The 24,545-nt window shown below is 41.9% G+C and overlaps 2 protein-coding genes across 2 annotated transcripts in view; one reads left to right on the forward strand and one right to left on the reverse strand.

Annotated features, from left to right (window-relative positions):
• LOC147027393 (disco-interacting protein 2 homolog C-like) overlaps positions 1–279 on the forward strand; it is a 220,336-nt gene extending 220,057 nt beyond the window's left edge. Inside the window, exon 25 of the mRNA XM_085876123.1 lies at positions 152–279. Within this exon, the coding sequence (XP_085732249.1) occupies positions 152–279 (128 nt within the window). The remainder of the gene's footprint in view (positions 1–151) is intronic.
• Positions 7–24,545, reverse strand: part of LOC147027397 (disco-interacting protein 2 homolog C-like) — a 79,238-nt gene continuing 54,699 nt past the window's right edge. Inside the window, exons 11-15 of the mRNA XM_085876754.1 lie at positions 19,080–19,137; positions 18,253–18,327; positions 12,837–13,011; positions 12,598–12,721; positions 7–1,277 (exon numbers count right to left, since the gene is read on the reverse strand). Of these exons, the coding sequence (XP_085732880.1) occupies positions 1,025–1,277; positions 12,598–12,721; positions 12,837–13,011; positions 18,253–18,327; positions 19,080–19,137 (685 nt within the window). The 3' untranslated portion in view covers positions 7–1,024. The remainder of the gene's footprint in view (positions 1,278–12,597; positions 12,722–12,836; positions 13,012–18,252; positions 18,328–19,079; positions 19,138–24,545) is intronic.

Consider the following 24,545-nt stretch of genomic DNA (forward strand, 5'->3'; position numbering starts at 1 on the left):
AATCTAAATGCGTGCTTCCCATTTGAATTGCCAGGTATAACATATTGCACAATAACGACACCACTTGCAAGGTTTCATTTTAAAATAATTACAAAAAGAAAAAGAAAAACTCAAGCACAAAATAAACACAACTCTTGCTTTGTGGAACCAGGATCAGGTTTCTTTGCTCGTATCCAATTCACAGCGACTTCCACTCCATGTTTACACCAGTCATTTTCTCTTACTCATTTGTGGCACCTGAGCAGCACTGACCCGATTATTAACATAAACAAACTGTGACTAAATTGTAAGACCAAAATGGTTCGAACCCTCAGGCTGAACATGATGCAGCTGTCAAAATAAATCAAAATAAAACACTGCATGGTGAGGGCAAGGTGAAGGCCTGTATCACATGGTTCACATTTAACATCGCCTGAGGACACTTCCGAGTCTGATAATGATACAGAAATGAAGATGTCGAACACAAGAAAGAAACAGGCCTGAACGTGACAAAACGCTTGGCGAAGAGGTGGCAGCAGAATGGGCATCGCCTTTTCAAAGCACTGTCGACGATCCTCCAGAGCTACGGTCTGTGCATCCCAGTCACCCACACAGAGTATCGATCAAAAATAAAATTCTGATCACTGCCCTGGGAACGCCTTAGCCTTAGAAGAAAAGTTCTCCAAGATCTATAATGGAGCGTAACAGGCTGCTGTGCAGGATACGAGTGTATTGCGGTTCCTGAAGATGTTCGGTTAAAAACTATTCAATGTTCTGCACTCTCTCATCCCACACACGTAGCATCACTCATGGTTAAGGCGCTGCTGCGAAGCAGATTTTGAAAGCAGTGAGGGTTCAGCACATGAGAGGTTGATGAGTCTCTTGTGGAATGGTTGAATGAGATGCATGAGGAAGAAGGAATAAAATTTGATGACAAAACTTTTGACATCAGAAAGTTGAAGGAGAACTTCATTAACAACCCAAGCAGTGGTCAAAATAAAATGGCACCATAATCGAGGATTTGCAGGACCCATCCTGATGACGATCACATGTTGTAGGCCACGTAGATGGGGTCCAGCTGATCAGCCAAGAAGCCATCACGAAGGTGCATGCGTTGTTTTTCACCACGCGAATTGATGGGGATGACTCCAAGGTCAACCACAACCACAACGCCAACCAGAAGGTAGTGTTCTTCCAATACAGTCGTGGTGACCTGCGGCACCAGGTCAAGTGCTTCGAGTTCTGAGCCATCCAGCTCCACTACCACTACCAGGAGATTGGTCCAAGTAAACACAGCACTGAGGGGGAAGTATGATAGGAGAGATTTAGTGATTTTTCATTACAACTTAGGATTCATGTAATTAAAAAGAAAATCTTCCCCTCTGATAATTGAGCAATTCAACTAGTGAATTGGACTAGTGAAACTAGTATTGGATTGAAATATGTGCTCCAATTTCAGATGTAAATCTGAAACATTCCTGCAATGAAGAGAAATAAGACAGATTTGAAAAGGTGCAGAGAAGCATTGAGACTATGTCTGCAAGTGCAGGTGACATCGCGAGCTTCAAGTTTCTCCAGGTTACCTGTCCACAACTTCTTACAGTCTACAGGGCCTTCCTTCACCCAAACTGCCATGGACTATGACTTCCAACTGTGGGCTGGTCCAACTGTTTACATTGAAAACAACATTTCTTTTCCACAAACTTCGCTTGGCCTCGGCCGTTTATTCATGGTACGTGAAACCCCCTGCAACCCATGCCTGCAGAAAACAGACTTTTTGGAACGACGGTCCCATTTTCCATCCAATCATCATGTAACTTTGGTAAAGAAAATTATCCATGGCTCGGCACTCCTCTGTTGAAAGTTTTGTGTCAATTGTTCAAAACAAATTTAAAAACGAATAAAAGGTGAAAAAGTTAGGGCGGAAGAAAGAAAAAGAAGTGGGGGCCTCGACCAACATTCCACAGCATTGTCACAGATGGTTGTGGACACATGTTGCAAGTTTGGAATCAAATTTACAATAGTTTGCATTGAAATGATGGCGTGACACCAGGAAAACACAAAACTTGTGGCTGGAACGCTGTTATACATAAAATAAATATTCATAAAAATCAAACAAACACAAGATGCATGCAACACTGACTTTACATCATGCACAACAATCCATGGCCAATGTACAAAAGGTTCAACATAACGTGACACATGTACCCTATGTTTCAGCTGAGAAATCAATGTGGAGTGCAAGTTAAAATAGCTAATTTCCCCATTTTTCTTTCCTTCATTTGGAAATAAGTCGATTTGGAGTATAGGACAAAGCAAGATCAACTGCAGTAGTTAAAAAAATGTGAGTCAGAACAATGGAGGTGTTAATTCCTCTCTGACAGTCACAACCCTAACTTAGCATTGCGAGCTATGATACTCCCAGAGTCATGAATTTTTATTAATGAGCTGTTTTGTGCATATTTATTTAATTACTTTGTGGGTCCAGATAAATTTGGAATGTAAATCGTTTTTCATCATGTTTGTTATCATATTGAGGTACAGTATTAAAAACAACCTCAGAATCATGATCAGCAGTGACTCCGAGCACATTACATTCTGTCACAGTTCACCACTCCTTGATAAACATGAATATCTGACACATCAGGTCGGTACACAGGATTTTTGATTGGGGGGGCGGGGAGGGGGTGCGAAGTTTCAAAAAGTTGGACCATTGAGAGCATGATTGCGCCGCACCATCATGCCCACGCACACCGCATTGCTTTACCGTGGAAAGTGAAAGTGTCAAAAATAAAGGGCTCAATGGGTTGAAGGCTCAAAGGGTCGAAAATAAAGGGCTAAGTCATCTTGGGGGTGTTTCCAGGCCATATGTCACTATGGCATCAAAAAAAATACAATTTAATTGATTGAAGTCTCGAATACCGATCAAAGTTCGAGGTCAAGTTCAATTAACCAAGTGACTCGTGACATGAAACACCATGTCAGAAAAGGGAACATAACATGAATATACAGATTTATAAACATACACTTTTGTTTTTATAATATTTCAAATTTATCATTAAAGTCTATCGATGTAATATTTGTGGTCAATGCTCGTGGGGGGGGGGGGGGAAAGATGAGGAACAATGTATTGGAGACTAATTTAATGATCAAAAGCATGATTTTCAAATGACAATCTTCCAAGTAAACAGGCCGAATAAAGCATAATGGACATGATCTGATATATTTTTAAAAACACATCGACGCAGGTACTTATTGCATATTTGCTAAGTATTTCAGCAGGGTTCCAAATTACAGCCTTGGAACCCTGCTGAAAGACTAAGATAGACTAAACCATGCTAAAAGGCTGGAATTACAATCTCATAGGTAAACATTGGCCGTATACATAATTGACCAGTGAAAAATCACTAAAAAAACACCGATATTCAGTGAAGTGGCATTTTGCATTGTACATTTAAATTAGGTACGCACATTGTGACAAAGGTTCAAAATTGAAATGCTAAAACATGAAGGTATTTTGGCCAAATTAGTTACATAATTAGTGTGACTGGCAGAGTAACCGCCGAACAGGTGATCTTGTTCCAAACATACAACACCTTCTTCTGACGCATACCTTTATTTCGGCAGTGTATACAAGCAACTGACAGCACTGTGTCAGCAAAATGACCCGTGAAGTTTCGTGCATGAATCAAAAACATACCTCCTGCTTATGATTCAAAACACCTCACTGTACTGGAAAACGTGGGGACAGGAAAACTGCATTGTAAATGGTGGAGATTTGTAATACCCTCAACCACCTGGAGGCGGCGCTACGCGAAACACATTTCATGAAGAATTTGCATCCCGACTCCTAAAGACCACTGACAAAGATAAAAACCCCAATACATAAATTTGGGTCATGCTGATCCTATGTGGCAAGTCAGGATGGAATTGGCCCAGAACTGTAGGAAGAGAAGCATGACAAACAAACACACAAACACACAAACACCGGTCTGTGAATTATATTGTGAAGAAGGGAAGAAAGGGGGAAGCGATTGTGAATTTAACGTTCCATTTTTATTTACTTTTAACATTGTTCTTAACAAACGGGAATAGGAACAACGCAGGCATGATAGGCTGAATTAGTGGGGCAACCTCGCTAAATATAGCATAACAATTGTGCATTTTGTGAGGAAAGCACCAAATTTGGCACACTTGTAGCCTATCATATTATGAACAGACTTGGATATTGCGCCATCTCAAATTCAGCCGCTGATGGCTGTGGCAGCCATTTTTCAAAATCGCCACTAGTGATTACTGTTACGACACATATCTGCTTTACTGGAGAGGAATGCAGGTTGATAGTGAAAGTTTATTTACTAATAAAGGTCCAATAATGGTCAAAGAAAGTAACAATTTGATTTGGTTGAGAAAAAAAAAGTTAAATTCTGCTGCAGTTGAGAATGTCAGGAATGTGAAGAAGATTGGCCAAGAGCAGTTCCAGGCTTTCACCAGAGAATGCCTAGTGGAAAGGACCAAGCCAATTGATGATGCAATTCGTCGGAACATGCTGAAGGTGTTTAGCACTTCCACCCCGAGAAGTGTGAGCAAAGGGAAACAGCAGCTGGCCTCTCAGGAACGACGTGGCACTTTTCTCACGGCTCTACATCGGTTGCCAGACGAGGGATGGAAACCTTGAAGAGTTCTTTCGTCATGAGAATCAAGCGTGTCCTCCAGCTCTCTCCGATGGAGAAAGTCTCCATCTAGGTACGAAGAGTGATCTCCTCAAATGCTTTGAAGAGTTCTCCAATGCCCAATAAGAGGCTCCTGATACCACCAGCCTAGTTCTTCATGGGGCAGTCATTGTCCAGATGCTGAAGCCTGCGGTATCCAAGAACTTTGATGACTATGCCCAGGATGTCTTCAGACTGTACCTGTCAACAAAGCGTCAGACTGTGTCACGCCTGGACCTGGTCTGGGACCGCTACGTTGCTGATTCACTGAAAGGCAGTGCAACATCAAAGCGTGGAAAAGGAGTGCATAGATGCGTGGTCGGAGCAGCAGTTATACCTGGAAACTGGCAGAACTTCCTCTGAGTGGACACCAACAAGACCAAGCTGTTCAAGTTCCTATCAGAAGCTATCTTCAGGTGGTTTGACCAGGATGACAAGCAGCTGGTTATCACTGATGGAGAGGCAGTCCTGAGCAAGCCACCACTGCTGGACTTGGCCTTGCTCGCCCCATGCAGCCACGAAGAAACTGACAGTCGAATGTTGTTGCATGCATCCCATGCAGCCAACCATGGTCACCACAAGATACTGATCAAGACAGTTGACACCGATGTTGTGGTGTTGGTTGTGTCAGTGGCCCAGGGACTGCAACCAGAAGATGAACTGTGGCTAGCATTTGGCACTGGAAAGAGTTTTCGGAACCTGGCAGCCCACGAAATAGCAGCTGGCCTTGGACCAGAGAAGGCACAGGCACTCCCAATGTTTCACGCTCTGACTGGGTGTGACACTGTATCTATCTTTGCTGGACATGGTAAGAAGACTGCTTGGACAATCTGGACCGTACTGCCAGAACTTACAGACACATTGCTGAAGCTATCCTCTGCACCAAGTGGCATACCAGATGATGTCATGCACACCATCGAGAGGTTCGTCATATTGCTCTATGACAGAACCAGCATGTGAACGACATTGACAAGGCCCGGAAGAAACTCTTCGCGAAGAAGAAGAACGTGCAGCTGATCCCGCCAACCAAGGCAGCTCTGGAGGAGCATGTGAAGAGGGTGGTTTACCAAGGAGGCCATGGGTGGGGTCAAACACTGCTACCAACGCCAGAGCTGCCTTCTCCATCCAGCTGGGGCTGGGTTAAGAATGACGAGGGGATGTACGAGCCACACTGGACGAAGCTACCCAAAGCAGCCCACACCTGCTATGAGCTAGTATCGTGCAAGTGCAACAAGAGCTGTCTGAAGCGTTGCAAGTGCAAAAAGGCCGCACTTGAATGCACAGCTTTGTGTGTGTGTGTGAGGGAGAGTGCTCACGAAATTGAGAGAATATTAACAGAGCAGACTGTGTCACTGATTCAGAACATTTAAATCAGACATCTCTCGATCAATTTCTTTGAGTGAGATGTCGGTATTCATATGAATGAGACGCAGCCCGCGATTCCTTTGCCACCATGCTCAACAACCACTGACTTTACATAAGCGATGTTGGTATCCATATCAATCAGACGCAGCTCTTGATTCGTTTGCCACCATTCTCAACAACCAATTTCTATGAGTGAGATAGTCGTCTGGTACAACAAATAATTAGCAGCCATCTTGCAAAATGGCAGCTATCTTTAAACTTGAGGTGGCTACAGGTTATGTTTTACTTAATTCAGCTTTTAATAAATGTTCAAACCAAAGTTAGAGTGAAATTATAGTAACCGCTAGTGGGCATTTTGGAAAATGGCTGCCACAGCCATCAGCGGCTGAATTTGAGATGACCCAATATCCAAATCTGCTCATAATATGATAGGCTACTACTGTGCCAAATTTGGTGCTTTCTTCACAAAATGCACAATTGTTATGCTAAGTTGCCCCACTAAATGGCCTTCTCATACGCCAAAGTTCCCTGTGTATATTTGTGTAATGTTCAGAACAGGAAGAAATGGGGAAGAGGATAGAGAGTTGGGGGTGAAGATGCATGGAGTTAGAAGAGGGAGATTGAGACATTGGGAAAGGTGGGGAGGGGGGGTGGACTTTTGGTTAGAAGGGGAATTGAGTACTTGGGGTTTGGGGCAGTTGAGGACTTGAAGAAGAAAGGGGGAAGGGATGACAGATTTGGCTTGGGGGAGGGAGGGCAGAGAGGGGACAGAGTTGGGATTGAGGACCTTGAGGTTCTGAAGAAAGGGGGAGAGGAGCACAGAGTTTAGGTGTGGTGAGAGAGGGATTAAGAACATAGGAATTGTGTGTGTGTGTGTGTGTGTGCGTGTGTGTGTGCGCGTGTGTGTGTGTGTGCGTGCGTGTGTGTGTGTGTGTGTGTGTGTGTGTGTGCGGGGGGGGGGAGGACCTGAAGTCACATTTACATAATGCAGAATTTTCATGGGTCTGTGATGGTCCCGTTTTGTCTTTTGGGTCCTCTAGGTATTTTGGGTCCTCTAGGTATTTTGGGTCCTCATGGTCTTTTAGGTCCTTTGGTCATTTTCAGTCTTATATAGGTATTTTGGGTTTTTAGGTCTTTCAGGTCTTTGGTGTCTTCATGGTCTTTTTGGGTCTTTAAAGTATTTTGGGTCTTTTAGGTTTTTGGGGCATTTGAAGTCTTTGGGGTCCTCAGAGAAGGGGGGGGGGTGGGGTCTGTTGGGTCCTCTGGGAACTTGAGGTTAAGTATTTCAGGTTACAATTGTGGGTGACGTCAGGTCAGTTGTCCAACCAATGGTTGAAGAGTGGATATACATACATACATACATACATACATACATACATACATACATACATACATACATACTCACTCACCTCCACTTACTCTATTGTGTATGACATTATGTATTAATAAAAGATTGTCATTCCGACAGCAAAGATTGCTATTATTTAAAACAGTTTCAACGTGTATAACATGCAGGAACATATCACTCTGAGAATCACCAGTCATTTTAAAGTCACTTCAGTACACCCTCAAAAGTCGTAATTCATTCATTTAAATCCAAGCATCATCGATACACTGTAAACGTCATCAAAAAGGAAGTTTAGTCAGGAATCTGATGAGTGCACTTGGAAACAGGACAAAATTAACGTTCAGGACCCTTCACTTGTCTTTGGCAAATTACCCCACGGCCTGCTCGCAGGGAAAGGTGTCGACACGAACCATGATGTGCTATCTTTAAACAGTCATTTGAAAGGACAAATTATAAACACGTGAATAGTCAAACATCAAATATGGAATTTCATCTTACTCACGGTGTCTGTGTATTCGTACTGAAAATCGAGGTCAAGCAACTTTTCACCCTTCTGTTACAGGGGGGAGGATTTTGTCTTCCCCTAAGTTTGCCTTTGGACATGTGACTGAAAATAATGCTTTTACATGATGTTGACCTTTTTTGTTGGGGGGGGGGGGAGGTGTGTCCACACCTGATACACCCCTCCCCAAGGTACGCCACTGTACGTTCTAATACAAGCACTCAATGTTTGTCCACCAAGCTTTGCAGTCACGATTATTCTTCTTGGTTTTCTCAACACAAGATTCGTATTCATACATATTCAGAACTGTATTCATATTTCCTCGGCATTCTGAGGCGCTTTGATCGCACCATCACTTGCTGTTGAATTAATACCAGGTGGGGTTGACTCTGCCTGTCATCCTTCTGAGGTCGGCAAAATGAGTACCAGCTTACTAGTATCCTGTGTCGGAGTGGCGACCCATCCAGGATTGTATCCAATAGCCAAGGAGACTGCGTAGGCAGCACCAACGCTCTACACAGAGTATGGTCCCAATGGATGGATGGAGCTTGTAGTTAAGTGAGGTTATAGTTATGTTAGGGTGACCGAAAATGTGACCTGGGAACGCATCCCCCATTATAACGCAACGTCAATGGGAATATCTCGTCTGCCTAACGTCGTTTTGCTTCATGTTGCACTTTTCAGGAACGCATCCACGAGGTTGTGGAAATTTGCTATGGTGTGTTTTAAATGAACAATTTTATAATTTATTTCGGAAAATATCACACTTTGTAAAAAAATTTCATTCATGCAATTCAATGTCTTAAGACATAGATAAGTCGATTTTGAGTACAAGTCGAAGCCCAGACTTTGGGGCGGAAAGTATCAAATTATACGCCACAAATGGGTTGAAAAGCAACATAGGCTGCAAGCAGCCCCTGCTGAAACTCTCTTCTGCGTTCGGTGAGGACCCGAAGGGCAAGGATACGGTCAATCATTGACCTCTTTGGTGAAAAGCCTGATTGCTCTGGGTGCTGGTGCTCAAGCAGTTGGTGGTGAACCTGATCAACAATTATCCGAGCAAAGACCTTGCCCGGCACTGAGAGGGGCATCACCCCTCGGTAGTTGTTGCAGTCTTGGTGAAAACCCTTCCCTTTCCAGAGAGGGACAACAAGGCCTCTCTTCCAGTCAGTTGGAATGATGCCTGTGTTCCAGGCAGAGCACAGAACTGCATGCAATGACATGAGTACACTATTACCACCAGCCTTGAGAAGTTCAGTATCGATGCCACAGATCCCTGGAGCTTTACCCCATTTCAACCGGTTCACTGCAGCCTGTGTTTCCACAAAGGAAGGTGGACCACAGTTGACTGGAGGGTCAGCAATCAGGATAGTAACACTCTTGACATGCAATTCAACAACTGGTGGATTAACCTGGTATAAGCGCTCAAAGTAAGCAGGCCTTCACTTCGGACTCCTCTGTCAAGAGCCCACCACCCTCCGCTCTCACTGTAGTACACTGAGGGATGGGCTTGTAGGAACACAATGCACGAATTCCTCTGGAAGTAGGATGAGAATCACTTGACCACAGGTGATGCTCTACCCCCCCCCCCCCCACAGATTTCATGCACATCTCCTTGTCCACCCTTAGTGCACGTACAGTTTTATGCCTCAGCTCCCTGAACAGCTCAGCTCTGCTATTCAGCCTGGCCCTGCGACTCTGGTCAATGGTATCCAGTGTTTCTTGAGAGAAAAAAATTCTTCTTCGCCCTCTGGTGAGTTCCAAGACATCCACTGGCAACATCAAGAACGGTGGTCTTGAAGGCACTCCACAACTCTTCAGGATTCCCCAAAGCACCCAGACCCCCCAAATCTCCACTCAGCCTGTTTGCAAACTCCTCAGCTACCCTTTCATCCTTGAACTTGCCAACATCCAGCCCAGGCTGGGATGGGACCATTCTCTTGGATTTAAGCTGAAACTTCAGTGTAGCCACAACAAGCCTGTGGTCAGTATTGAGGAACTGAGCACTCCAGTAGACCCTGCAGTTCTGGTTCATCCTCGAGTTACCATCAACGAGCACATGGTCAATCTCCTTTGTCACCCCACCAGCGTTGAAATACCAAGTCTAGAAATGAGCCTGTGGGCACTGAAACCATGAACCGGCTACCCTCAGTCCATGACTTCTTGCAAAGTCAAGGAACTTAGTTCTATTCTGGTTCACAGTTCCAGACCCATGGGGACCTCCAGTCATTGTAAGCAATAGTGAACCGTGCTTCTCCATCGTCTCGGGTCGATTACCTGCATTTTTTTTCATTTATTTGTCCTCATTTATTTATATTTTCATTTATGAAAGGATTTCCAATAGTTGTGCGATTTTTACCCGTGTAGTGGCTTCGATGTCCGTCGGCACGCAAAATTTCAGCTTTCTGCATCACCCGGAAGGTACCAAACATTAATATGTCAGTGATTCAGTGACTCGTTAGAATGAGCTTTATATATTGGAGAGAGACACACACACACACACACACACACACACACACACACACACACACACACACACACACACACACACACACACACACACACACACACACACACACACACACACACACATACGACACCTTTTTGGGCAACTTGGCCAAGTATTTCACAGCATGAGCTTATATATTAAATTGAAAAAGAAAGCAAATTGGCCTCTTTGGATGTGAAGGTTCACCGGAAGTCTGGTGGCTAGCGAAAAATGCCAGTTTACAGTAAACCAACCCACACCAACAGATTACTGCATTTTAACTCTTGCAACTCAGTCACCCACAAACACAGTGCAGCACAGACCTTGGCACCACGGACATGGACTGTCATCTTGCAAAACCAATGTAATTAAATAAATTAGATTAGTTAGACGAGTCCTGCTCAATAATGGGTACAGCAAAAAGGACAGAACTCCCAAACCTTGAAAGAACTAAAATCGACAGAACAGAAGGAGCTAGATATGCTTCGGTCCTGTGTACTGCTGTACGACCCAGACATTTCTAAAATTATTGATATTATAGTACTCGGCGCATGGATAGGTGGAGCCCACAAGCCTCCACAAACCATCCATAATGTCATTTCAAAACTAAATGACAGGATATCAACTGGTGACAAATCTGGAGTCGTTTACCATTATTCATATGGAGTCTGTTACCAATTGTACATTGGTGAAACTGGAACAAATTTAAAACAAAGACTAGATGAACATGATAGGCTGGGAAAGATGACAGTCAGACATCGCACGTCATTGTGTGCAATTTGGCCACAAATCTGACTGATGGGACCCGTGTGTCCTAGATACGACATCCAACAAATGACAAATTGACACTGGAGACATGGCACGTCAAGAGCAGAGAGGGTGATCAAACCAGGGAGATGATCATGGACATACCCACACAGTACACACCTCTGATATAAATGGCAAAAAACTGGATGGTGAAAACAGCTGGACAAAGTGAGTGAAAAAAACAACAACGATCAATCCCCAACACCACAACCACACATGCACAACACCCAACGGAATCTCCACCGATCACGCAACCCACACATCACCATTTCCAACCCAGACACAAACACAGCCATGTTCATGCCCCAGAAACACAAAAAGAACACACACACGCACGCACGCACACACACACACACACACACGCACGCACGCACACACACACACGCACGCACGCACACACACACACACACACACGCACGCACGCACACACACGCACCACTCATACCCTTTTGGACAACAGATCATGTGTAAATAAAAAGGGAAGAGTAGACCATTGGCAATGCAATTGGTGTTTTTTGCTTAAGGTTCGACACAATAAAAACTCCTCAATTGACTTCTCTCACTGGCACGTGACCGGAAACAAATTGTCGCCTTGGGAATAAAAGCGGACACGTGCTGAGACTTGGCGTCTATTGGCCTGAATAAGCCCACTTGGAAGCGGGTGTAACGTCACCTGAGACCGAATCTGCTCTTGCTCGTTTATAACTAGATTGGGTGGGGGCAATGTAATGCACACCGAGGGTACCTCGACTTATACTCAGAATTAAAATGTTATCTTATATATTATTTCCGAGTTTGTGGTTTAGTGTCGCGCTATCTTCGACTTTGTTCTGGCTCGAGTAACGTGATATTCGGCTTACATTATCTCAAAGACCATATGAGGTGCATGGTACAAAAAAAGTAAATAAAATGGTTCTAAAACAGTGAAATCGTATTCCACTTACTGCATTAAAGTAAAATTACTACTGATACTCTGCATCAGTTCCTTTCTCAAACACACCCACCCCAACATGTCGCGCAGAGCGCGGGTTATGCTAGTATTTATAAGAATGCGGTGGTTTTGGGACATGTTGGACACTGAAAAGCTGTTGAGTTATTGGCCTCATGGTGGTTACTTTTTGCCTGTGCCCGGCAGTAGCACTGCCAGACCCCACATCTCAATATACACATTATAGCAGCCTTTGTTGGCCTCAAAACGGCCATCAAGGCCAACGTGCATTAGCTTAAAACCTTGCCCAGATTGTGAAATTCCGACACCCAAAATTTGGGGCCTCTCGGTGCTACGTTTCGACCGTGTAAGAATAGCTTGCGCGCATGCACGCACGTATGCACGCACATATGCACACACAGACAGCTTGCTTTGATACATGGTGTTTGGGGTAGCTGGAATTCTCACCACTCAGCAATGTGTTTATGAGCACGGAGAACCGATGTCTCAATGTCTATGGGATGGTACCGCATGCCCCGAAGCTCCAACGTTTCATCCAACGAGCCAACCACATATAGAGCATCATGGCGTTCTGGATGAACAAAAAAAAATTGATGATTATCACAGGTCAACCATCACTACTTCCCCTCCCGAAGATATAAATCCCAAACAATACCCATAAGTAACCATGTGCTGTGAGCCATTACCTCCGCTGGCATCGGTGAGATCCGTACGGCGTAGGAATCCAAGATAGCCGGTACGGGCCCATATGGTTTGCGTGTCCCCGAAGCTGAGCCGCGCATTGAAATGGTCTGAGTGTAGGGACTCGTCACCATACAGTGTGTAATAACCACTGGCATTGTGTGGGCTGTTCACCCATATCTAAGGAAAGTTGAATAAATGACAAGTGTAACCAAAACACAATCTCATGAAAACTTGAAAGGTCAACCAACGTAACACTTAAATCAGGACGCAACATTTTCTTCACACAAGAGGAATATCTGTATTGCTTTTCCTGACTGCCTATCCATGATCTGTCAATGGCAGTGTATTTGAAAGGGAACAGCATGCAGTATACACGAGATCTGGACCAGGGAGACAATGTAGTTATGACGGATCACATGACAAGATGACAATCACTTTCACTTGTGAAAAAGAGAAAAGCAAAAAACAACTATTGCTGATTTCAAAATACTAAGGGATGGGAGTAAACACACACTAAAGGAAGGGAGTAAACACACACTGAGGTCTCCAATAAATGTACACTGAGGGATCGAGTAAGCGCACATCGAGTTGTATCCACTGCGAGAGTAAAATTCCAAAAATGGTTCATAAATCGTAAAAGTGCCGTGAAAAGGACTCATTTTGATTGTACTAACTGGCAATTGCTGGAATCTTGAGCAGGGCCAAGGGTGTTTACTGTGAAACTGTTGAAGTTCAATTAGTATGGTAACATGCAAAGCTGTTCACTTGTTTAACGATTTACTTTTGGAAAACACAACAAACAATCTGTTTAAAATGGGATCACTGTGCAGAAAAGGAAGATATTAAAACATCGCAGAGCTCTGTCAGCCATGTCTTTTGGTGTTCCAGGTGTTCGTGTTCGCCTAATTCAGTGTTCCAAACCAGTTCTGCATTGGCTTCTCACTGAACGCAGTTGAGGGTTTTGGCAGGGGATGCTTGCAGCCTTCTCATATGTTGATCATCTCCGCAAAGCATTTGATTCAGTGAATCTGGATGCCCTCTTGAGGATTCTCGGTATTTGTGGGTGCCACCAAAGTTGATCAGTCTGATTTCTGAAGTATACTCTGGTACTGAGAGCGCTGTGAGGTGTGGTGGTTTCATCTCTGACTTATTACCTTCGCATTCTGCGAAAGGTTATGTTTTGGTCGGCGTGTATTTATTTATTTATTTATTTATTTGTAATCTTGTGATTCGTATAACTGAAAAAGTATTAAACCGAATTTCATGAAATTTGGTGGGATGATTGGTTATTAGCCAGGAAGCATTCGATTAGATTTTGGGATCATTCGGGTCAAAGGTCAAGGTCAAGATCACGAAAAGGTCAAAATCGTCTTTTTACGATAACACGGTCAATTTTTGTTCAATTTGCATGCAACTAATGCCAAAATGTTCAGAATTCAACGCCTCATCTTGTGATATGCAATATGACACAATGACACCCATACTCTTGTTACCGGTTAGGGGTCAAAGGTCAGGGGAGGTCACGACCTTGAAAAGTATGCGGTTTTTGTCATAATGCGGTCAATTCTTGTCTGCTTTACATGAACCCAGCACCAAAATGTTCAGAATTTAATGCCCAATCTTGTGACACAATGACGTCATAACACATGTCACCGGTTGGGGTAAAATGTCAGGGGGGGGGGAGGGGTCATGCCCTTAAAAAATATGTGGTTTTCGGCATAACTCAGTCAATTCTTATTCGATTTGCATGAAACCAGCATCAAACGAGATTACCTTCTCTTGTTGAAACGTTGTATTCACCGAGCTTGCGAGTGAAGACTCGCCAAAACGACGTGAGTTGATTGTTGTTTAGTCCGTAGCCCCCGAAAGTCGGGGGGAGGGGTCATGACATTATAGATATGTGGTTTGTGTCATAAGACCATTCATATGAAACCAGTTCCCCACACTCATACCAAGAACAAAAAAAGCAGTGGCGGCGAAGGTATGCGCTCTATGAGTGCTCGTTCTAGTTTCCAGTTGTGACTGGAGTTCCTCAGGGGTGTGTACTGGCCCCCACACTCTTCAGCACATGAATGGACTGGATTTTGGGAAATATGTCAGAGATATAAAGCTGTGGTGCATCACTTGGGAATGTCAAGATCCCTGACCTTGATTTCGCACATGATGCAGTCATCCTTGCAGAAACATTGGATGTCCTTGTAGGAGCCCTCGAGGTGCTGAATGAGGAGTCGGAGCCGCTGGGATTATGGGTTTCTTGGCTCAAAACAAAGATCCAGGCATTTAATGGTTTCTTGGATGCTGCCGTCCTGTCTGTGCCCGTTTTGTGGTGAGGATGTTGAGGTCACGGAGAGATTCATTTACCTTGGCAGTGATATTCATGTCTCCGCAAGTTGTGAGTCAGAGGTCAATAGACATCTGGGTGAGGCCTGGGGAGTCATGGATTCACTGGATCATGGGGTGTGGCACTGTCAGTACCTACGCAGGAGGAAAGTCTGAGTCTTTAGGTCCTTGGTGCTTCCCGTATTGCTGTACGGATGTGAGAGTTGGACTGTGACAAAGAATCTGAGATGAAGACTGAACTTCTTCGGTACCAGGTCTCTTCGGAGCATCTTTGGCTCTCCCTGGTCAGACTTTGTGTCCAACGAGCAGTTGCTGAGTGAGACTCAAATGAGATTTGTCACCTGTGTAGTCCGTGAGCATCAGCTGCGGCTGTATGGACATGTGGCTCGTTTTCTTGACGCTGATTGGGTTTACCAGATTCTCTCAGCGAGGGAGCCTCGTGAGTGGAGGAGGCCAATGGACCAACCAAGTGCCTCGTGGTTGCAGCAGGTTGATCAGCACCTCAAGGAGATGGGGATTGGCCAGGCAGCTGCCTGGCGGATTGCCAGACGGAGGCCCTTGGAGTACCGATGGAAAGTGGACATAGCGATGCGCTGCTCCAGCGCATGCTCCCACACCTAACCTAACCTCTGTATTGGCAGTGACTTGGCAACGCAGGTAGCACTTCAAATGCCTAAAAAGGTAATCAAGGTAAACATAAACGGCTTTCCTGACCAGACACAATGAATAAATACACACAATACTCGGCAAACAGTCAAACTAATCCCCAGCTAAGGCACCACACACACACAGTCATGCACACAAAAACTGGGCAAAATCGAAAGGAGCAGGTAAGAAGGTTCCAGGTCCAATAGGGAGGTTGTGTTTGCAGACAGCTTGTGGAAGCAGAATTGGCCACCAGCTCCATTCAGCAGTGAAGACTCATGAAAACTCACCAAGACTGTCTGTCATTAGTCTATCCTCCTCCCCCAAGCCAGCACAGAGAGCAAGCCCCTTTCTTTTGCACCCTCCTTGCACATAGGGCATCCACGTCAGTCCTCCCGACAAATCACAGGTCACCCCCACGCCTTGTGAAAGTGTCGTGGCACAATCAGACAATGCCGACTTGGAACGAATCGGTGCCGTGGCCGCTGAGCAGTACGATTCAATCGCCTTGCTCCTCTCATGTCCGGAGTGGGCCAAGTTGGAGGGCTGGAGCTTCTTTCTCTCGCCAGTAGATGAGGGGAAGAGGGTAGAAAGGCATGCTGCAGCATAGATGGTGAAGTGTTTCTCTTTCGCCCGGCTCCCACTCAATTCAACACGGAAGAAGGAAAGGACAAGACACAAAAAAAACCTTTCTTGAAACTAAAGGTTAAAACACCATTTCCAAGCAGCACACAACAAAACAGGGATGCCTTGTGTCCTTAATGCAGAGTTCAAAAGTCCTCTAACCTCGATGCGAACACAAATCGCGGTTTATATATTAATTCTAACAACTGACCACCCCCCCCCCACCACCACCCACACACCAACCAACCCCCTTCTCATCACCCTCCGACAAACACATTACTTTCGTGAAATTAATTAAACTTCGCCAGGGATGTAAGAGAGGCAAGTTTACTTCAGGGGCTCAGATTTAACATACAATTGATTTTATGAAAAAAAAAACATGTCAAAGCACGCGCACGCACGCACGTACGCATGCACAGTTTCCCCAAAAGGACCATCTGGAAAACCCTCTGATCTACTTAATTAACAATCCCTTCAACTTTTGGGACTCCCAATCAGCCATGATCCATCTTGAGTCAGTCACATGTTGGCCTCCAAAGCCAGTCAAAGACTGGGCATCCTTGGTCACGCAAGGTCTTTCTTTGGCTTGTCTGAACTATTTTACCTCTTTCCAATTTATTGACCTTGACCTAATTTAAGGTCATGATCCAATTATAGACATTTTAACGTTTTTCACAAATATTCGACTGATCAAACCAAAACTGCCCTCTCTAGATAGCCCAGAGTAAGGCACATTTACGCTTAATTAACATCATACCCCTCCAGGTTAAAGGTCAAGGTCAAATGGTGATCTGAAAAACAAGAACGTTTTTTTATTGTCATCGCTCAATTTTGCCCACGTGGAATCTCAACGACCGGTTTGTCCTTCCAAGATGTTTTTGCGTCATCACAGTGTACCTGCACTGAAGTTGTGTACCTGATAATTGTCCAGTGTCCTTGACCTACTTTTTTCGGATTGTGACCTAATTAACAAAAAACACATTTTTCATCATAACTTAAATAATTTTCCTCTGATCTGCATGATGTTGAGATTTATTGATCGGATGTTGATAGGGACACTTTTTCCTTATTTACACTCCATCCCTAAATGTTATGCCAGGTGTTGGCTTCATGGTTCGGGTGGTGGGCTTTGGATCCTTGGGTCCCGAGTTCAAATCCCACTCAACTGTTGAATTAATACCAGGTGGGGTTATTTCGGCCTGTTATCCTTCCGGGGTTGGCAAAATGAGTGCCAGCTTGCTGGTATCCTGTGTCGAAGTGGCGACCCATCCAGGATTGTGCCCAATAGCCAAGGAGACTGCAAAAGCAGCCTCAACGCTCTGCAAAGAGTATGGTCCCAATCTCCTCCTCCTCATAAATGTTGAAATGAAAGGTCATATGGCGGTCCGAAAAAAATATGACCATCATTGGATCATGAGCCAATAGTAAGTCACGTGAGATCGCGAAGGGTAAGCCTCCTCCGGTCGGTTTGCTTTGTGATCGCAGATATCTAGTTCTGTTATGTTCTGATCCATTCTGTATTTGAGCTCTTCCATGAGACTCAAATTATTACAAAAAAAACGTTCACATTTTTTTTTTTCTTGTGAGAAGTTATCAAATCACCAAACTTAACTAATTTAACATCTTAAACGTCATAAATCGATCGTACAATTTTACTGAAGGCACGATAGACAGTCTGAAAGGCTGTTTCACAGACATTGAGAAATGTACAAATAGCTCTCAAACTTTGAAGGCAAACAGGGGCATGGACATAGGCCCCCAAACAGCAGCTTGAGGCCAAGACCTACAGTCTAGGAATGGAAGTCATACCTCGCCAAGGTGAGAATCTCCAAGAGGTCCCTTGTTCTCAGCATTCACAATGATGATTCGGATTCCAGGAAGGATCTGCACAATGCACATGGCAGTACGGTCATGGGTAAAGCATGGTCATAACGTGCATGCTCATAAATCCAGATGCCAGAATGCATGTGGTATCGACAGCACCGATGAGCATGTGATGCTGGAATCAAGGATAACTGAACTCTCAAATGTGGCACCTGAAGGTTAGCGTTTCATTCGACCTATTGTTTCCTTTTATGAGGATTAGCAAAATATCCAAGCAGAGAGATGCAGTGAAGCATAACATTTAAGATTGTGATGGAGGTTTTCCACACAAGGACCATCTCGATGAGGAAGGATCAAGCTCACCATGACATATGCCAGGTCAATGTCATGATCATTCGATTTTCCTTTGGCACAAGTCCTGCCTATCTTGTCAAATTGTACTTCGTGTGAGTACAGGCAGTGTTTGTTGTCATAATGAATGTCCTGGGTGTAGTGTGAATGGTTCGTTTGTCCCAAGTCTCAATTCAAGGCTTTGTTTGATCTTCGTGGAGAATGAAATCCCTCCGCACAATAGTTCTGGAAGTTTGTGTGGAATGACAATGGCAGTGTAGTTTACAGATGTACTTTCACCATTTGGTAAAGCCTGCGACTCAATGAGTCACCTTCACCTCCTCAATTATAGCAAGCGTATGTCATTTAGTTTAGCACTTGGTATAAAAGAAAAGTTTGTGATCTGAAGAGGAATATTATTTAGGGGCAGAAAAGGGGATAAGAGGGTGCAGAAGAAGAACAACATATCAGAAGTCACGCACTTTTCCAGACTCCATGAGAGGAAGGCTGTGAGGTGATCCACGTTCCACCAAGCGTACCCTGCAAAAGAGTGTATTGTTAAAAGAATGGTAATTTTTGTGTAAAAAAAAAATCATTAAATGACATCGTAATTTGGAAGAGAAATGATAAAAAGACAAAGACCGTTCTGTTATGATTATTGAATGAAGAATGTAAATATTACATTACCAGCAGAAATAATACCCATTAAGAACAAGTGATGGAATGGAAGGGCATTTGATCTAACGGGAAGGACATAAAACAACAACAACCCTGTGAAAGTTGAGCTTTCAGCGCTGCCCACCAAAATGTCACAAAGTCCAATCGGCAAGGTGAACACTTCAATCAGCATCAACTGGACCGACCGAAATAAAAGTTGAAGGTAAATGTAGTCGTCATGAGCAGAATTGTAAGACTGTTAATTAAGCCTTTGATGTTTGGTGACAATGCATGAAGCAGTGAGATAAGAGAGAGGAAACTAAACACACACCTTTGTATTATATGAGTCCCATTCTGGTTTCACCGGATGTGACTATCTGTTTGCTCTCGGTCTGTCAATCCATCCCAACTGTGGCTTTTCCAACTTTTTCCCCATACCCTTCAACTTATTCAACTGAAACTTGGTACATGGCTATATTATGATATGTTACAGAACAAGTTTGAGGTTCAAGGTGGGTAGGGTGAATATACTGATTCTGGCTCACTTTTCCCCATGTAAATGAATGGGGGATTTTCAGCGATTCATTTTTTTCCCCTAAAAAGTAAACCCCTTTTTATCCCAAGGTATATTTATTTGTCTCCCCTTTTAACCTCGGGACACTTTTTTCAAATAACCAATGGAATAAGATAAAGATTTGTTCAAGTAGTAAAGTAGTAATGTGATTTGTTAAAGGTGATTCTAAAGAAATATCTGAAACATGTAAGCCGAGGGACACTCTTTTTCAAATAACCAATGCATATTGTTTCGCTCACTCATTGAACCCATAAAGATTTGTTCATTTTCAAATTCCTTCAATAGTTTAATTTTCTTTGCACAATAATCCCCATCTAAAATATTGAAAAACAAAACATTTGAATCTTTATATTTTTTAAGATACCCCTTTTGTGTCATTACGAAATGATAAACTTCTCTTAATGCTCTTGTTTGACCACCTCCTGAGCCACAGGTTATTTTGTTATGCCACGCCCACTTTTCATAAGCCCCGCCTGCTTTTCCCTAAGCCCCGCCCACTTTTAGTCAATTTTTTTATACGCCCCGCCCACTTAAATGCTGTCATATCCAGAATAGGTTCTTTATTTCCATTACTTTCACACACCTTTTGGTAAGACTTGTATGCTTCAGCAAAATCATTTTTTTCCCAATTAATTTCCAATCTATCTCGTGGATAAAATGTTCCATTTTGAGAAACGCAAAGTTGTTTCACCTTAGCATTATCACTCAATGCATTATTCTTATCAGTCACAGTATCACCATCTGGCTTTTTACAAATGATCCACAGATATCGTGGCTTTCCTTCCAGAACACCCAACTTCCACGTGTAAGTGGTTTGGTTGAGTTTAACGTGTTGACATCTTCTTTTGAGGTATGATACACTGAGTGGTTTCTTTGAGTTAAGTCTTCCATTCAACATCTCTTCTGTTTTAAGATTAGGAGTATATTCACTAATATACCAACTCATTTCATCAATTAAAATTTATTCTGCTCACCAAAAGCACTACCAACACCAAAAAGCAATCTATTTTCATTATCATTCCTTTGGAGTTGAAATCTAATTTTAAGACCATACAGAACTTTATCATGATCACAAAATCCAAATATACCTTTCAGAGGAACAACTGCCACAGTAAAACTATTAACTGCTTTTGTATCATCATTATACGCTCCTTTCCTTTGAGTATATCCAGGGTCTGTGGTTGTTCCCGTTGACATATCAGGAATAAAACCTTCGACAGACCCCTTTCCCATTCTATCACTGAATGTATACAGTGTAAATTTCATCATTTCAGATACAGCAGAGACATAATCAACCGCTTCAACTTCTTGTGTTCCAATGTACAAACGCACACTATCAAACATTTTCCAGAAGAAATCATTTACGAGTGTAACGTTTGTGTTATTCCCAGCCTTAGTGAATTTAAATTTAAACAACAAGAAACTTTTGGATAAATTCAAATAGGTTTGTTGATTATTTATTTCAAAATTTTTTGTACCATTTGCATTCCAGTCTGTTCCAGTTATTGCATTTACCTTGAAGTAATCTTCTTTTTTAGTGGAGTTTGAGATAATAATAGTTTCATGCAAATCATAGATACTATCAATTGCTTCCATACTTGTATTTATTTAGGAAAAAAGATGTTAAAACTTTTGAAACCCTGATCCAAGTATTCAAATTATTTTCTGTCGTTCTTGGGGGGACAACTGAGTTTTGCCTTTCTTAATTTCTTTAATTGCTTGTAATTTATGAAATTCCTTCTGGGCATCTTTTATGCTCTTTACAGCACCTGCTACATTTCCCACAGCAGAAGCAGTTGAACCAATTAGGTCTTTCTGTTTCAGAATAGTTGAACCAATACCCATGAGAGTATCAATTATCCCATCTCCTCTAAATTGATGTCCAACACCCTTTTGTCTCTTAGGTTTATAGTATCCTCTCTACCAAGATACATACCTTCACCCTTGTAGTATGGGGAAAGGAACATCCCTTCCCCTGTAATTATTTTAAATTTTCCCAACTCGTGTTTCCTCACATTAACCATCATATTTATTTATTGGAAAACTTCACGTAGGTGAATTCTGATGGATATAACTTCCCCATTAAAAGAAATCATACGATTATCTTGGTAGGTTATCCTAAAATTTACTCTGTGTATGGTTTTTCCTGACACAGGGAGATAAACCAAATTTTTGGGTTCCATATTGAATTTATAACCAATTGGGGTTGAGTATGCACTGAATGAAAATATTGTATTTGTTTTTATTCCATCATTATAAGCACCATCAATCAAATCACAGTGAATTAATACCGAGTTTATTCCTGAGGATATTTGAATGACATTATCACTGTAAAACGTCCCATTAGTTTCAATCTTTTTTGAGGAGAAACCCAATAACTCTCAAATTAATTATCAATTGTGAAATCAACCTTGTAGTTATTTTTAACTTTAATTGTTGATTTTGAAGGATGTTTTTGAATGTCTATAACAATATTTTTTGGTTCATCACCCTGTTCTTTCATAAGACGAGCAATTTCAGAAGATATTTGAGAAATCTCATATGCTCCGGGTGAGACTGTTATCGTTTTGTATCCACTTCCGGGATTATAACTAAACTTGTCATTTTTATCAGTTATATTAAATAAGGTATTATAAGTTTCCATGGACAATAAAGATGCCTCATATTCTTTTGTTGGGACAAGTTGTAGTGGGTATGGGAATGAAGATGTGTGGTCGCTTGTTGTGAAATTAAAACTCAGGATTGCGCTTCTCATCTTATTTAATATGAGATAAACTGTCTTTATATTGAGATTTATTAATTATTTTCATGTTCATCAACTGGTCTAAAATGGCTGATGCTTCATTAAAACAATTATTTCCAGCCTTCTTAATACCTAACAACAATAACAGTCTATTAACTAATTGCGATGGGTCATTTGGAAGAAAACTAATACCTGAACCAAGGATACTTAAAGCCTGAATAATGTGTTTCTCCTTCTCATTTTTCCAACTTTTACCAGAAATACTAACCCTATAATTAAGAGTGTTCAGCAGATCAATATATACTCTATCATCATTATTTTTCATATCCAATGGTTTATCAATATACTTTGATTCATCCCTCACAGTTGAACCTTGTCTTCCATCTTTTGTGAGAAGAAAGATTAATCTGAGAGTTAGTTTAACAGGAGGTTGAGCAGAACCCAAGAACTTGAATTCATCATTAAATATCAATACCTTTTCTTGAACAAGATGAAATATTGCTGGTTGTTCTGTTGGAATGAGTCCTGCTTTCGTTTTTGAATCCGCTGAATATTCATTGTTTTGAAGAGCATTCACAATAAAATCAGGGGGTCGATTAATCTCTTCCAGTTGTTGAAATAAACCTTCATCATCATATTCTAATTCTCCTAAATGCTCTAATTCTACCTCCGTCATTTGATCAAAATCTATCAACATTTGAAGTTTTTTCGGAGTATATTCTACTGTGGGAACTGTGGAAACATCTTTCATTTTTTCTTGGGAAGTTTTTAAAAGTAGTTAAAAAATTTTCTCTTGTTTTCTTTCAAATGCTTCTTCACCCATTAGTTTCTGTCTGCGTTTCTTCTTTATGTCTTCCTGTTGTTTTACAACTTTTGAAACCAACTCTTGATGTTCCTTAAATCTTCTTGCTCTTTCTTTCACATCCATTTAGTTATTGGAAAATATCATTTAATGAATTGTAAAGATCAACAGGGAAATTTTCCTTTTCTTCATCATCCAAGTAGATGTGTTCAAATAAATCCTTTTCTTTAAATATTTCATCAAATTCTTTATTAACATTAATACGAGTTGTAATTTCTTCTTCACTAATACTTGCATCTCTGCTTTTCATACGTTTGCGTTGAGTTTCTTCATCAACATCAAAACCGAATGATAAAATCTTCACTCCGCTCAGATGTTTAATAATTTGTCTCGTTCCTTCTGGATTAGTTTCTAATATCCCAAGACCACCAGATTTTAGTTTTCTTAACTCACTCTTACAATGTGAATATTTTGTCGTACCAAGAGAAACCTCCTCAAATATTTGACCTTCATTCCTCAATCGCATATGTTCCTCCACTGAAATATAGTGATAATCTTCACCTTTTACTTCTCCAGGTCTTATTGCTCTAGTTGTTGTTGATACAATGCGTATCACGGGGTGTTTTTTTCAGTAAATTTACAATATTCTCATTTGTATTACACAAGAACCTTGATTTATGAAAGTTTTTTCGAGAAGCAGATTTACCCACAAGATTTATAATAATAGTTGTCATTTATAGATGTAATTGTATATAAAACAAAAAATATATCCCTGAATATCTCCTCTTGTTTCACAACAATATATTTATATTTTTCAGTCGTGTGCTTCATGTAATCCCCAAATTCCTTTTTACAATGTTCTACATAATGTAGAACAATTATCTCTCCAAAAATTATTTATATCTATTGAATTTAACTTGAATAAAATAAAAGTATTAGCATTGTTTCTGATGGAACGATGAGGAAGTTGAAAGTACGATTGACTAAGATAAATACAATTACAAGAAGAATCTCTCCCTCTTGTGCAATAGCTGTCCATTACCGTTTGGTTTCTCTCATTAACACAATCATCAAAGATAACGAGGTTCTTTTTTGATTTATCCAAATCTTGGGGAGACGGTATATCATCCGAATTATCACTAAGAATACAAGTTATCGGCTTTGATTTCTTT

The sequence above is a fragment of the Eptatretus burgeri genome, chromosome 4, assembly GCF_056783735.1.
Source record: "Eptatretus burgeri isolate ZD-2024b chromosome 4, Ebu_testis_v1, whole genome shotgun sequence".
Classification (NCBI taxonomy): Eukaryota; Metazoa; Chordata; class Myxini; order Myxiniformes; family Myxinidae; genus Eptatretus; species Eptatretus burgeri.